Raw genomic sequence first — 12,539 nt, 5'->3', positions numbered from 1 at the left:
TAGCAAACTTATAATATTTTAAAAAGTTTTTTTTTGTTGATTGAGTTCCCACATTCCTATCTCGTATGTAAAGCATTAACAACTATATTAATGGTAATATGTCGAGTGTATTTTTTTAAATATGGAATAAGAAGTGTAATCACAAACAAATATTAATAATTTTCACCGTGTGTTTTCACCTATTCATAAAAAAATTGCAAACAAAATTTATCTTGGGTTCTTGGGTAATTAAGCACTCTTTTTCATTATATAATTCATTGTTATAAGCTTTTCTGTTTATTTCTAATAATATCTTATTGCTCTTTATAGATGTTTAACCAACAACATTATAATAGATAAGCTTTTTCAACGAATTAATAAAAATAATGAGATTAATTTAAATAACTCTTTTAATAATGGAATAATAGACAATGAATTGAAGAATAATAATTATATCAAAACTTAAGAAACAAGCAAATTAAGCACGCCGATGAATGTTTTAACAGTTACTTAGGCTATCTTGTGCAAACAAAGACTAAATCTATCTTTTTCACCCATTTCCAAACTCAAGAGTTAATGAGAAATTATATTTAAAAAAACTAGTTTTAGAATAGAAACAAAGATTGGCTAAAATTCAAAAAACATTGTTTAAAATTAATTATTTTTATATTTTTATGTTTTGATATGTTGATATTATAAATAAAATTTAAAAAAAAACATAATTTTGATGCATTTCTAAATAAAAAGCAATTTGAAAAGCAATCTCTGTCATATTCTCAAACACCTATTAAATCTAGCATTCTTTAGTTTTTGACTAGTTCATTAATTTTTCATCATTTATTGAACACATTCTAAATCATAAAAAACAATTACAAACAAATTTTTCATAGAAACTAATGCATTGACCTAGTAAAACATAAGCCCCATGAATCTTAAATGATTAGTTTTTACAAAGAAAGTAATTGTCACGTCTATTAACAAAAGCTAAACAACAAAGGGGTTTCACTATAGCTTTATACACATATTATTGTGGATTGCTATAGTAAAATTACTTTTTTACTCTTGAATGAGTTAAATTTAAGTAGTGAAATTACCATTTTACCCTTGAATGAGTTAAATTTAAGCCTTTGATTTGGGGTTTTTTGGTCTTTCCCTCTAGCTTAGTGGTTATTAAAAGATTGTTTGGGGTGGTATGTGTCTTTTTAAATTTTTTAACACAGTAAAAACATTTTTTCACCTCTAGAGTCAATAAAATTTTGAATTGTTAATTAAAGGCTTTCTTGATTTTTCATAATTTTTATAATCGTAAAAATATTTCTTTGCCTTCAAGATAAAAATAAAAATAAAAAATCAGGCTGCTATTTCAGGTTTTTTCACTTTCCATGTACAGTAAAATAACACCTTTAACCTTAGAAAAGACAAAAATAAGCTTTGCCTTTAGGGGTATTTTAGTATTTTTCACATGGGTATTTTGTGTAATTAAAAGGGTCATAAGGGTGTTTTAGTATTTTCATGTTTTTTTAATTGTTTAATCCAAAAGCTGCTAGCTTGTGTTCCACACGCACCAGTGAGTAGGTAGCGCATATGACGCTGCCCCGTGGTCAAATCTGGCTATTTGTCATTTTTCTATATACGCAGTCGTGCTCTCTTTCACACGGTGTAGCGCGTGTAGGCTGATGATGGTTGGATTGCCACCGGTGATCAATTTTTTTAGTTTTTTCTTTCTTTTCTCTCTCTTGACAGCTAAAGTGCACAATTGTCCTCTTTACTTGTTGTTTTTCAATTTTAGTCCTTATTTTTTTATTTTTTTATTTTGTACTTATTCCTTTTATAGAATTTTTTTCTTCAATTTTATTACCATTGTTATCAATAAGTAATATCATAATTATTATAAGTAGTAATAATAATGATAGTGAAAAGAATAAAAATAATGATAATATTAGTTATAGTACCGGTGATAATAATTATAAAAATAGTATAAGCAGTAATAATAATAACGATAATAATGTTAGTGATCACGATAATAATACTTATAATAATTATGATATTACTTATTGATAATAGTAGTAATGATGATAGTTATAATGATAGTGACAATATTAATAATGATAATAATAACAATAAGAAAAGTAATAATAATAATAATAATAGTGATTATTCATCGTTCGATATTATGTTTGTTGGGAATTGAGTTTCACTGTTTTTTCATTTATGGTATTTTTGGTCTAATATCCTGATTACTAGTTTGAAAAGTTTACATAGCTCGACGTTCTCTTTTATTTTTTGCCTTATTTTTTTCAATTTTATCATTTAACATTGATTTTGAAAAAAAAAAAAGTCATCCAAGTTTCCTTTAAACCTATTAAATAAACTAATTCATATCGAGCTAGCTCTTAAAAATTTATAGTCTTGCTTGAGTTTATAGCATTGCAAAAAAATCTCTGCATTATTAATAACTTTTTTTTACATTTTTAAAAACATGGTTCGGCCCGCAATGGAACGTTGGCAAATGAACTAATTTATATGAAACTAGTTTCTTGATACGTGCTGCGCATCAAAATCAGGCCTAAAACGTTTAAAATATTTTTTATATTCTTAATATTAACTTGTTACGAAGCGTAGGCCAATATACTAGTTAGATACCTAGTTTAATTTGCTGATCAATATTTGCATATATTTGGTAGTATCATATTAAAAAAAAAATTTCCTTTTAGTTTTTTTTTTTTTCAGGGTACAATTATTTTAAGGTAAGATAACATGTTTATTTTTAAAAAAATAAGATAGAATATTTTGAATTTATAGATAAAAAATATATATTTTTATCAAATAAAAATACAAAATCCATTCTTTTATAATTATAATTATGGATTATATATTTTTGTATAAAAAGTTTATAATTAATTTTTTTTATAAAAATATTTTTTAACCACAAATTCCATAAACTTGATCGGTACTCCCTGACTTTGGGGATGCAATGTTCGTGTTGAATATTCTTCCTAGAACTTTCCCTGAATTCTTGTTTTACCCTCCTTGTTTGTTGGAGAATTTAATAAGGTGGCATTGACTTGGAAAATCTCCTCTCCTTAACAACCCCCACCACGCCTTCCTTTCTCTACCACTCTCCTCTCCTCTCCTCTCCTCTCCTCTTGATTATTTGACTATTGCCACTCTCCACCCTCTTCACAGTATCAACCATGTCTCTCCTTAATGATCTCATCAACATCAATCTCTCTGATACCACTGACAAGATCATTGCTGAATACATATGGTACTCTCTTTTTTCCCCTCTTTAGTCTACGATCATGATCACCAAGTTGTTTCACTCATGTTAACACTTTTTTTTTGGTGTGTGTGTGTAGGATTGGTGGATCTGGAATGGATTTGAGGAGCAAAGCAAGGGTGGGGTTTATTTTCTTTCTTTTTTGGAGTTCTTGATCACTTGGGGCCAGTGTTTTACCTTCAGTTTTGTGATGTATTTAACAGACTCTGCCAGGTCCCGTGACCGACCCTGCCAAACTTCCCAAGTGGAACTATGATGGTTCTAGCACAGGCCAGGCCCCTGGCGAAGACAGTGAGGTCATTTTGTAGTATGTACCAATCTTTCATCACTCTTAATTTGCATATCACTTTGCTTTCGATCTTGATCAGTGGCCATGCTATGATTTCTCGACGAGTAATGGTAGATCTTGCTGAGTATTTTTCTTGAAATAAGAGGGTTCGATCAACAGGTTTTTTCTCCCTCTGCATCTAACAGTTTGATCCCTTTACTTCTTGAATCTTGACTGTATCAGCCCACAAGCAATATTCAAGGATCCATTTAGAAAAGGAAACAACATCTTGGTAATTAATTCTTGGCCGTTAGATTCAATTTTCTCGAATCAATCCCGTGAAGGGGAAATATAATGTCTCTTGGGCTTGAACCAAATTTTAGGTGATGTGTGATGCCTACACACCAGCTGGTGAGCCAATTCCAACAAACAAGAGGTTCAATGCTGCCAAGATCTTTAGCAACCCTGCTATTGCTGCTGAGGAGCCATGGTAATTACCTTTCCTGATTCTACAGAAGAAAACATACCTAACATCTCTCTGAAAAATAATAGCTTTTATATATATAATACAGTATGTAGTAACATATTATAGACATGGATATATAAAATATGGTTTAATTTGTGGTTATCACATGCTAGATGGTATTTATTGTGTCACAGTAATATAATATTTTATATTTTTAGATTGTTTTATTATGTTAATATTAAAAATAATTTTTTTAAAAAAAATTATTTTAATATATTTTATATAAAAAATATTTTAAAGAATAATCCTCGCACAATCAAATACCATATAATATTTTGGCAATTTTGGTTGTGATTTACGGCGGTGTCCTTTCCGAGGGGTCCAAAGCCATTATTTTTCTTTTCTTTAAAATGACATTTTTTTTGGCCTCTGTATACGAAGCACATCCGCATCCCAACTCGACAATGGTGCCCTTTGGAATCTTAAAATGGTCAAAGTCATTGTCTTTATCGATAACAATGGTTAATATGTTTGAATTTTTTAACCACGAGATAGTGGGATGTGTGCATAGCTTGGTTGCCATTAATATTTTCCTCAAGTCAATTTTTTTTTTCTTGGCTAAAAGTCCATTGAATTGGTTATATAGTTTTGTTAAACTGAAAAAAAGGGTATTTTTTACTATTTATCCAACATGAATTTAAGGATATTTTTTTAGAGCTTATTTTGTATTTCAAAAATATTTTTAAAAAAAATTCAAAAAATTCTATTTTTTTCTTTATTTTAAATGAATTTTTTATATATATTTTCAAACTGTTTTGATATGTTAATGTCAAAAATAAATTTTTAAAAATTATTTTTTAACAATATCGAAGATGCTCTTCATAACTAATTTTAAAAATGTGTTAGATTTGTAGTTATCTTATAATACCAAATACAAATCTTTCATGCTTAACTATAGATTTAGGGCTTAAAAGTATGAAATTGATATAGAAATTGAACTCTTTGGTTTTGTTTCACCAACTTATTTATGGTAATAAGAAGATTTAGAAATAAATAAATGTACAGTTTTATTGTTTTGTTATGCCATATGTCTCGATCTGTCTAAAGAGAGGATTTGATAGACTCGCTCACATATAAATTGCTTTGCATTGTTGTTGGAAACTTTCTTGTTACCATCATCATCATCATCACAGGAATTAAAATAAATTGTTTACATTATTAGTTTATCTATGTATACAACTTGCACATCTTCTCCAAAGTTTCTTGTTGCAATAATTTGAACTATGTGAGGTCATCGAGCTTCTAATGCAACTAGGGCTTGAACCAAGCAATTGTTTGTCCTACATGGACATTTTGAGCTGGGTTGATTTGTGTTATGGGGTCGGCTTGTGTTTTTTATAGCATTTTATCTTCTGTGATATCACTTTCTTTACACTTCATGATTGAATAATTTACATGGGGTTTCAAATTTATTTGTTTATGCTTCATTTGGAGTCAACTATTGGGGCATGAATTAGTCAACATTGGGCTTTAGAGTTTTATAAAATAAGGTTCGGAAATTGCTCTATGCTATGATAACATTTTGTCAGCATGATGTGTTTTTTTTTTTTTTTTGCCAAGGCTTGACTTCCTTTCCAATTTTTTGCCTGACCTTGGTTTTTCTATGAAAATAATAATTTCAGAAAAAAAAACTCTTTTGGTTTAGGACTTTGCCTTTGCCAAGTGGTAGTAGACATGTCTGCAAAGATAAAAAAAACCCTTCTGGTTAGGTGTCCGCTACTGTGACAGAATCAAGTGCTTAGCTACCACCTCACAATAATGACTTTATAGAATTTAGTAGTTGGTTGTTCATTTGCTGGCATGTGAGGATCAGTTAGCATCAGAAAACAACAATGGTTTTGACCAAATCCTTCAACTATCATGATGATCATGTATAGCATAATAGATGATCATGCCTTTCACTTACTAATTTGCTCCTACACCGTAATACAAGAATGTAAAGAATCTTGTACACCTAGAATGCTGTTTTCTACCCGAACAACAAAGGTCAATCATCGTAAACTGACTCAAGATCTATCCAGAAACCATTAAATATATTCATTAGCTTGCAAAAAAGAGAATTATTTATCTGTAGCAATTATATTTTGTTTCATGAACATTCTGGGATCGCCTTCTTTTATTGCATTGACCATAAATTTGATTTCAAATAGCATTGATACTTAATTCTGGATGTCCTGTATGCTATGATCAGGTATGGAATTGAACAAGAATACACTCTTCTCCAGAAGGACATCAACTGGCCTCTTGGGTGGCCAGTAGGTGGCTTCCCTGGTCCCCAGGTTCGGAATTTGTTTCGATATCTTCTGAGCATGATTAATAAAATAAATTATCCGAATGTCACTTTACAAGTTCTGTGTTCATGCAATTCAGGGTCCATACTACTGTGGAGTGGGGGCTGACAAATCTTTTGGCCGTGATATTGTTGACTCCCACTACAAGGCATGCTTGTATGCTGGCATCAACATCAGTGGTATCAATGGTGAAGTCATGCCTGGTCAGGTATGCTTTTGATTACCATTGTTGTTTTGCTGGTCTAATAAACTTATATAGTATTCGTGCTCATGTGTTGGATTAATTGACAGTGGGAGTTCCAAGTTGGTCCAGCCATAGGAATCTCTGCTGGTGATGAAGTGTGGGTTGCTCGATACATTCTTGAGGTATGTATCACAACTACAAAGACATTCTTGTCAATATATTTTCCTTTTCAATGGAATCTTCCAACATCTTATTCTGCGTGGTCACACAGAGAATTGCTGAAATCGCTGGCGTTGTGGTTTCTTTTGACCCGAAACCAATCCCGGTTTGTCTTCCTTACAAATCTATTTTTTTGTCAGCTTGTTTCAGAAGGTTGTGCATTTAATTAAATCCCTTGTTTTTCATATCCATATCCAGGGTGATTGGAATGGAGCTGGTGCTCACACTAACTACAGGTAATGCACTAAACCAAAATCTCTTAAACGACCTCACTATATGCTCATAGACCTTCGATTCTTTAGAGCTTAAACATGTAAAAAATGTACTTGTTGATGGTTTGGCCTTAATTTTTCCCCTCAGCACCAAGTCGATGAGAAATGATGGAGGGTTTGCCGTGATCAAGAAGGCCATCGAGAAGCTTGGTCTGCGCCACAAGGAACACATAGCTGCCTACGGAGAGGGCAATGAGAGAAGGCTGACAGGTCGCCATGAGACTGCTGATATCAACACTTTCTCCTGGGTGAGTTCAGCTCCTTAATTTCCTTTTTGTTTCTTTCACACACTATAGAACCATGCCATCCTTTTATTTGGCTTTCTGTTCAGTAACTTTTTCACTTTCCAAACCATACAGGGTGTTGCAAACAGGGGAGCATCTGTCCGTGTTGGTCGTGATACTGAGAAAGATGGAAAAGGTAAAGCACATCCTGTTGATTTGGATTCATGACCTCACAATTTCAAATTAAGAGCATGAGCTTATATAACTTCGTTATAATTGACAGGTTACTTTGAAGATAGAAGGCCAGCATCCAACATGGATCCCTATGTTGTCACATCAATGATAGCTGAAACTACCATTACCTGGAAGCCATAGAGAGGGAATTGAGTATTGGAAGATGATGGATGACAACAATTTCTAAATTTCTCTCGATCCAAGAAAAATGAAATAACCCTATTTATTTTTCTCTGCTTTGGATTGATGGCTTGCTTTTCATTCTGTTCCCATTTTTCTTATAGTTTCCTTTAAATGCGATTCTGTTGGCTGTTGATTAGTTATGAACATATCCACTCCTGTTTAATAAAAAGGTTGTTTAATTAGTCGTAGTGTTCTGCGAAGGTGTTTAAGATCATCCATAGCTGTGCTTATCTTGTCATGAATCAAAACATGCTTGCACACTAAACCAAATCCTTAAGAAAGATATCTCCATCGCCAGGGAACAGTAGCATCAAATGATTCATAAGCCCAGGCAAGCAAGAAATTTCTTGCGGCGTTTTTTATGTATTGTTTCTTTCTTCGAGGTGCATTCAGGAAATAACTAAAATGATACCAATAGTTGTTAGTTATTCCCCATCACCATAAAATTTCCTGGTTCCGGCAATCAACTGGTATCCATTTCTGAAAATTTCCTAAAAGGTTCTCTTTGTTCTTTATTCTTTTGACATTTCTATCCACTGCCAATGAGAAAGAAATGCTTGGGTTGATGAGAATTCTGTGGCTTTTGATTCAAGATGGCCTTCATCTACATTACGGAGTGTAATCCTCTCTCCCAATCCAAGACGACCACCGCGCTGTTTCTGTGATTAGAAGTGGAGACCCCCTAGTGAAAATCCCAAGTCTAAACTGCTTGGACGTCCCTTTGGAGACCTTGAAGGTTTTTTCTTTTTGGTTACTTTGATGTGGAACCTGAAAGAAGTTTGTTAATCAGCAAGAACAAGTAATCTGAATTCTCAAGAAATTTGTTAACTGCTGCAAGACACCGTTGCTTTTTGGTTGGAGATGGTGGCACCGACAGAAACAACAACGAAAAGAGCGAAAGCATGGGCGATAGCTGCAGTGATGAGTCCAGTGGGCAGCAGCCGCAGCACTGTCTGTGACTTTGGCAAGGGCCATGTCGAACCCTTCATCGGCAAAGACAACAATAATAATAAGGGTGGAGATGAACTCAGCCAAGGCTTCCTTCAAGGCATCGAGCCGAGTCGGCTCATGGTAGTGGCCCACGACCATGTTTTTCATAAAGATCAAACGATGGAGATTGCTTTTGTGTTTTTTTTTTTTTAAAAAAAAAAACATTGACCACACGTTAGCTTTCGTGTTTTGTTTTGTGGTTAAAATATTATTTTTTTAATTAATTAATTAATTATTATATATAAATTCTATTAAAAAGTTTTTATTGTTATGAAAAAAAAACTCTAATTTATATATAATATTAAACACACACTAGGAGTACTGGTCTTAGCTAACATGTTGTATTGTTTTTCTGTATAAATTTTAAGAGTGACAAGTATTGGTATTAAAAATGTGACTCTATACAGTGTAAAATAATTTTCTTTTTCTTTTCTATAATCAAATATATATGTATTTCATATTTACAAGTATTTAAATTGATTTAGATTTTCAAGAAAGTATTAGTAAACTTGATTCATTATTTTGAATTATTGATCAATCAATTGTAAAAGAATATAATTTTATTTTTTACATTTTAAAAAATTGTAAAAGAATTGTATAATTATAGTTATTTTTATTTTAAAATCAATGCACATGGTTAAAGAGAATATGTTCATCCGTATATTTATACCGTAAACATTACTTTTTTTAAAAAAAAATTATCAAATTTAAATTATCTTTTGTGATAACAATAAAAGAGACTAAACTGCATAATTATAATTATAACATTTCTATAAATAAATTAAACATACTTAAATATTATCTATAAAAATTGGAATTCAAATCTGAAATATCTTGGTGAATCTTCTTCTAAAGATTTTTCTCGTGGTTAATCTTCCTCAAAATATTTTTAAAAAAATTAGATAGTTAAATAGAGATAGGTAGAGTTATCATTAACTATAAATGAATTTAGCGTGGATCCCTCATATGGCATGGCACTGTGTAAAAGTTTTTCGCAATGACTTTATTTTTGTAATTTGTTTTTAATTTAGCCCTTATTTAACTTAATTATGGGCCAAGTTGTTAGGGAATGGTGAGATTGAATTTTCCAAGTGAAACACGGATGAAATGGATGGCAGAGTTTGGGTGAAATATTTATTATAGTCCTCATACTTTCTAAATTATAAAATTACATCCATTTAGGTTCTAAAATTACATCCATCTTATTTTCTTTATTTTTTTGTTCTTAGTTTGAGAGAGGTGAAAGAAAATTACCAAAACCCAACACTAGAAAGAGAAGATCCATGTTGGCACCGATTCCGGCCACAAAAACTATCAATATTGGTGTCCAATTATTTCATTTAATGAGTGGAATTCATATTAGATGTTTTTTTAATCTTGAAATTGTTTAGAAAAACAAATCTGAACTTTGTAAGATTTTTTATTTCAAGTTTTGAAATGATTTTTTTGGTTTTCTGACGTCATGGAAGAGTTTATCAAGTTACCTAAGATGTTTTCTAGATATTTTTGGTTAAAAAAAAGGTTGAAAAATCAATTTTCAGGTCGAAAAAACTTCTCTTTTTATTTTTCAAGCCACCGTGGTGGCCGAAAAATGAGCAATATCAGACAACATGTTATCTAACTTCTTCTCTTTTCAAAATAAATGCCCCATCAAAAATAAAAATAAGGGCGGCCCTTACCACATGCACCAACACACTAGCTTTTTCCTTTTTAAAATGCTTTTTTAATTAATGGTTTTTTTCAATATAATTTTTAAAATTATATTTAAATTAATACTCATTCTCTCTTTTATTTTTGTTTATCTAGCCTCTTTTAAATAACAGTTATTTTGTATGCATTTAATTTTTTAAGAAATTGTTTTAATTTATCTATAATTTCTTTATGTTTTATATAAATGAAACTTATTTTAAGAAAATAAAAATATTTATTTTTAGATTATGTTTTTAATACGTGTAACATTACATAATATTTATTTTGTAATTTATTTTATTTAATCAATTTCATGTGTATTTATTTTTATTATCATTTAATTAAATAAAAAATAATTTTTGTGAACAAAATCATTAAACACAACTGTGTCAAAGATCTAAGTTACGATACCAAATATCTTAATTTATATTTAACTTTTATTTTTTTTAATTTTTATATTTATTTATGATTAATGAATTTTTATTTATTTATTAATATAAATAATTTTTAATTTATTTTATTAGATGTACACATAAATTTTCAATTTTCTTTTTTGATTTTTTTTTTTAAAAAAAACACGTTCAAAACACTTATATATTTATTTTTTTAAGGAAAATATCCACGCCAAGTAGCTGGTTCTTACCATAAAGGGTACCTAATCACCAGGTTAAAATATTTATTTATTTCGTTAAAATATTTGTATTGGTTGGTGTTTAATTTTACAAAAATAATTTTAGTTTTATTGATTAAAAAATATTTAAAATGTAAAGACCCAAATTAACATTATAGGCAAACACAAGTTTTTTTAACCATTAAAAATGTGCCTTTTATTTTATTTTTTTGTGATTGCCTTCAAATTTTGTCAAACTTCTTTTTCAACCCTTAAGTTTACGCACTAATAATTGAGTTTAAGAGAGGGGAAGGAGAAATGAATTCATTTTCTCAAAAGGAGTTTAGTAGTGATGGTTTTTCTCTACAGACATGATCAAGGTGCATTTCTTTGTCTTTTAGTAGGTTGAGTTTTATTTTTAGAGTAATTCTAGGGTGTTTTTGAGCTTGGAAATATGTTTATAAAGGTTCTCAATGTATTTTTGAGATAATTTCAGAAAAAAACAAGTTAAAATCAGTTTTTAAAATAAAAAAAAATGATTTTAATTTTTTGATTACCTTTATGACTATTAAAAACTATACTTTAACATAAGATATCGTATAATGATATGAACATGGATAATGCGTCATTTATTTTTTTTAATAAAAAACAAATGACAAGCCGTTTGTTCTCATATAAAAAAATAAATAGATCTATCATATTTGTGGGCCTAACTACGCCTAGGTACGTGAATCTAGTTTTTTTTAATTAATAAATATCTTTTTAATGTAATTTTTTATTTTTTATTGTTTTTTTTATTTAATTTTTTATTGATAACCTTCCTATTACATTTTAAATTATTAATCATTTTATTAAATAAAAATAATAATTTTAAAAAATAAGTTTATTAAACATAGTAAAAGCCACCTTTTTTACTCCCCTTTTCATTTTTTTTTGTTATTTTTTTCTTTGATTTTTTTAATTTTATTATTTAACATTGAGTATGTATTGAATTTTTTTATTTTCAATTTCATCCTTCAATCTATCTTTTTTTTTTTTCATTTCCCCCCTTTAATCTTACATTTTCATCTTTTTTTTTCTCTTTAATTTCATTCTTTAATATTTGATTATTTTTGAATTGGTTTTTATAACTTATTTTAGTTTACTTTTAATGAAGTTACCATAATCTTTGTTCTTGATTTTACAAAAAATAATTTTTTTATCGTATAATTAAATAAAAAATAATTTTAAAAAACAATGTCATCAAACTCAATGGAATTCACAATCCGAATTGTTAGTTTTGCTGGTTAAGCAGCAAAGCCCATATTTATCCATATATTTCTTAATCTTAGTACTCAAAAAAATAATATTATCTTGAAAATTAATTTTAGAGTTAAATCATAATTTTTATCTATCATCCGAATTGCTTTTAAAACTATCAAGTCTATTAGGTTATATTAAATTAGTTTTTACATGATTTAATTTTAAATCCGGATTAGGTTTAATATTTTTTCTTACATTCAATTTTTTTTATCCGAACTGCATAATAACACACAGGCTGTGAAGTAAGTGATTGTTTAGAAGTGTAGTGAACATTGTTTTTTAATTGAA

At 29.5% G+C, this 12,539-nt stretch overlaps 1 protein-coding gene across 1 annotated transcript; it reads left to right on the top strand.

Moving 5' to 3' along the window:
• Window positions 1-3,006: 3,006 nt before the first annotated feature.
• Window positions 3,007-7,842, top strand: LOC133673520 (glutamine synthetase cytosolic isozyme 1-1). The gene is made up of 13 exons (XM_062094375.1): window positions 3,007-3,247; window positions 3,339-3,378; window positions 3,463-3,566; window positions 3,771-3,819; window positions 3,911-4,017; window positions 6,245-6,332; window positions 6,424-6,552; window positions 6,636-6,710; window positions 6,800-6,853; window positions 6,946-6,983; window positions 7,108-7,267; window positions 7,379-7,439; window positions 7,527-7,842. Exons 1-13 carry the CDS (start codon window positions 3,174-3,176, stop codon window positions 7,616-7,618), a joined length of 1,071 nt encoding a protein of 356 aa, XP_061950359.1. The 5' UTR covers window positions 3,007-3,173; the 3' UTR covers window positions 7,619-7,842.
• Window positions 7,843-12,539: the final 4,697 nt, after the last annotated feature.

The sequence above is a fragment of the Populus nigra genome, chromosome 14, assembly GCF_951802175.1.
Source record: "Populus nigra chromosome 14, ddPopNigr1.1, whole genome shotgun sequence".
In the NCBI taxonomy this organism is placed as follows: domain Eukaryota; kingdom Viridiplantae; phylum Streptophyta; class Magnoliopsida; order Malpighiales; family Salicaceae; genus Populus; species Populus nigra.
Note: the sequence above shows the minus strand (reverse complement) of the source record. Positions and strands in the feature narration are given on the sequence as shown.

Bases quoted from the DNA above. Each gene is read 5' to 3' on its own strand.
- LOC133673520 (XM_062094375.1), top strand. From the start codon at position 3,174: ATGTCTCTCCTTAATGATCTCATCAACATCAATCTCTCTGATACCACT. The intron at 6,984-7,107 runs GTAATGCACTAA...TTTTCCCCTCAG, and splicing joins GGTGCTCACACTAACTACAG to CACCAAGTCGATGAGAAATG. The intron at 7,440-7,526 runs GTAAAGCACATC...TATAATTGACAG, and splicing joins TACTGAGAAAGATGGAAAAG to GTTACTTTGAAGATAGAAGG.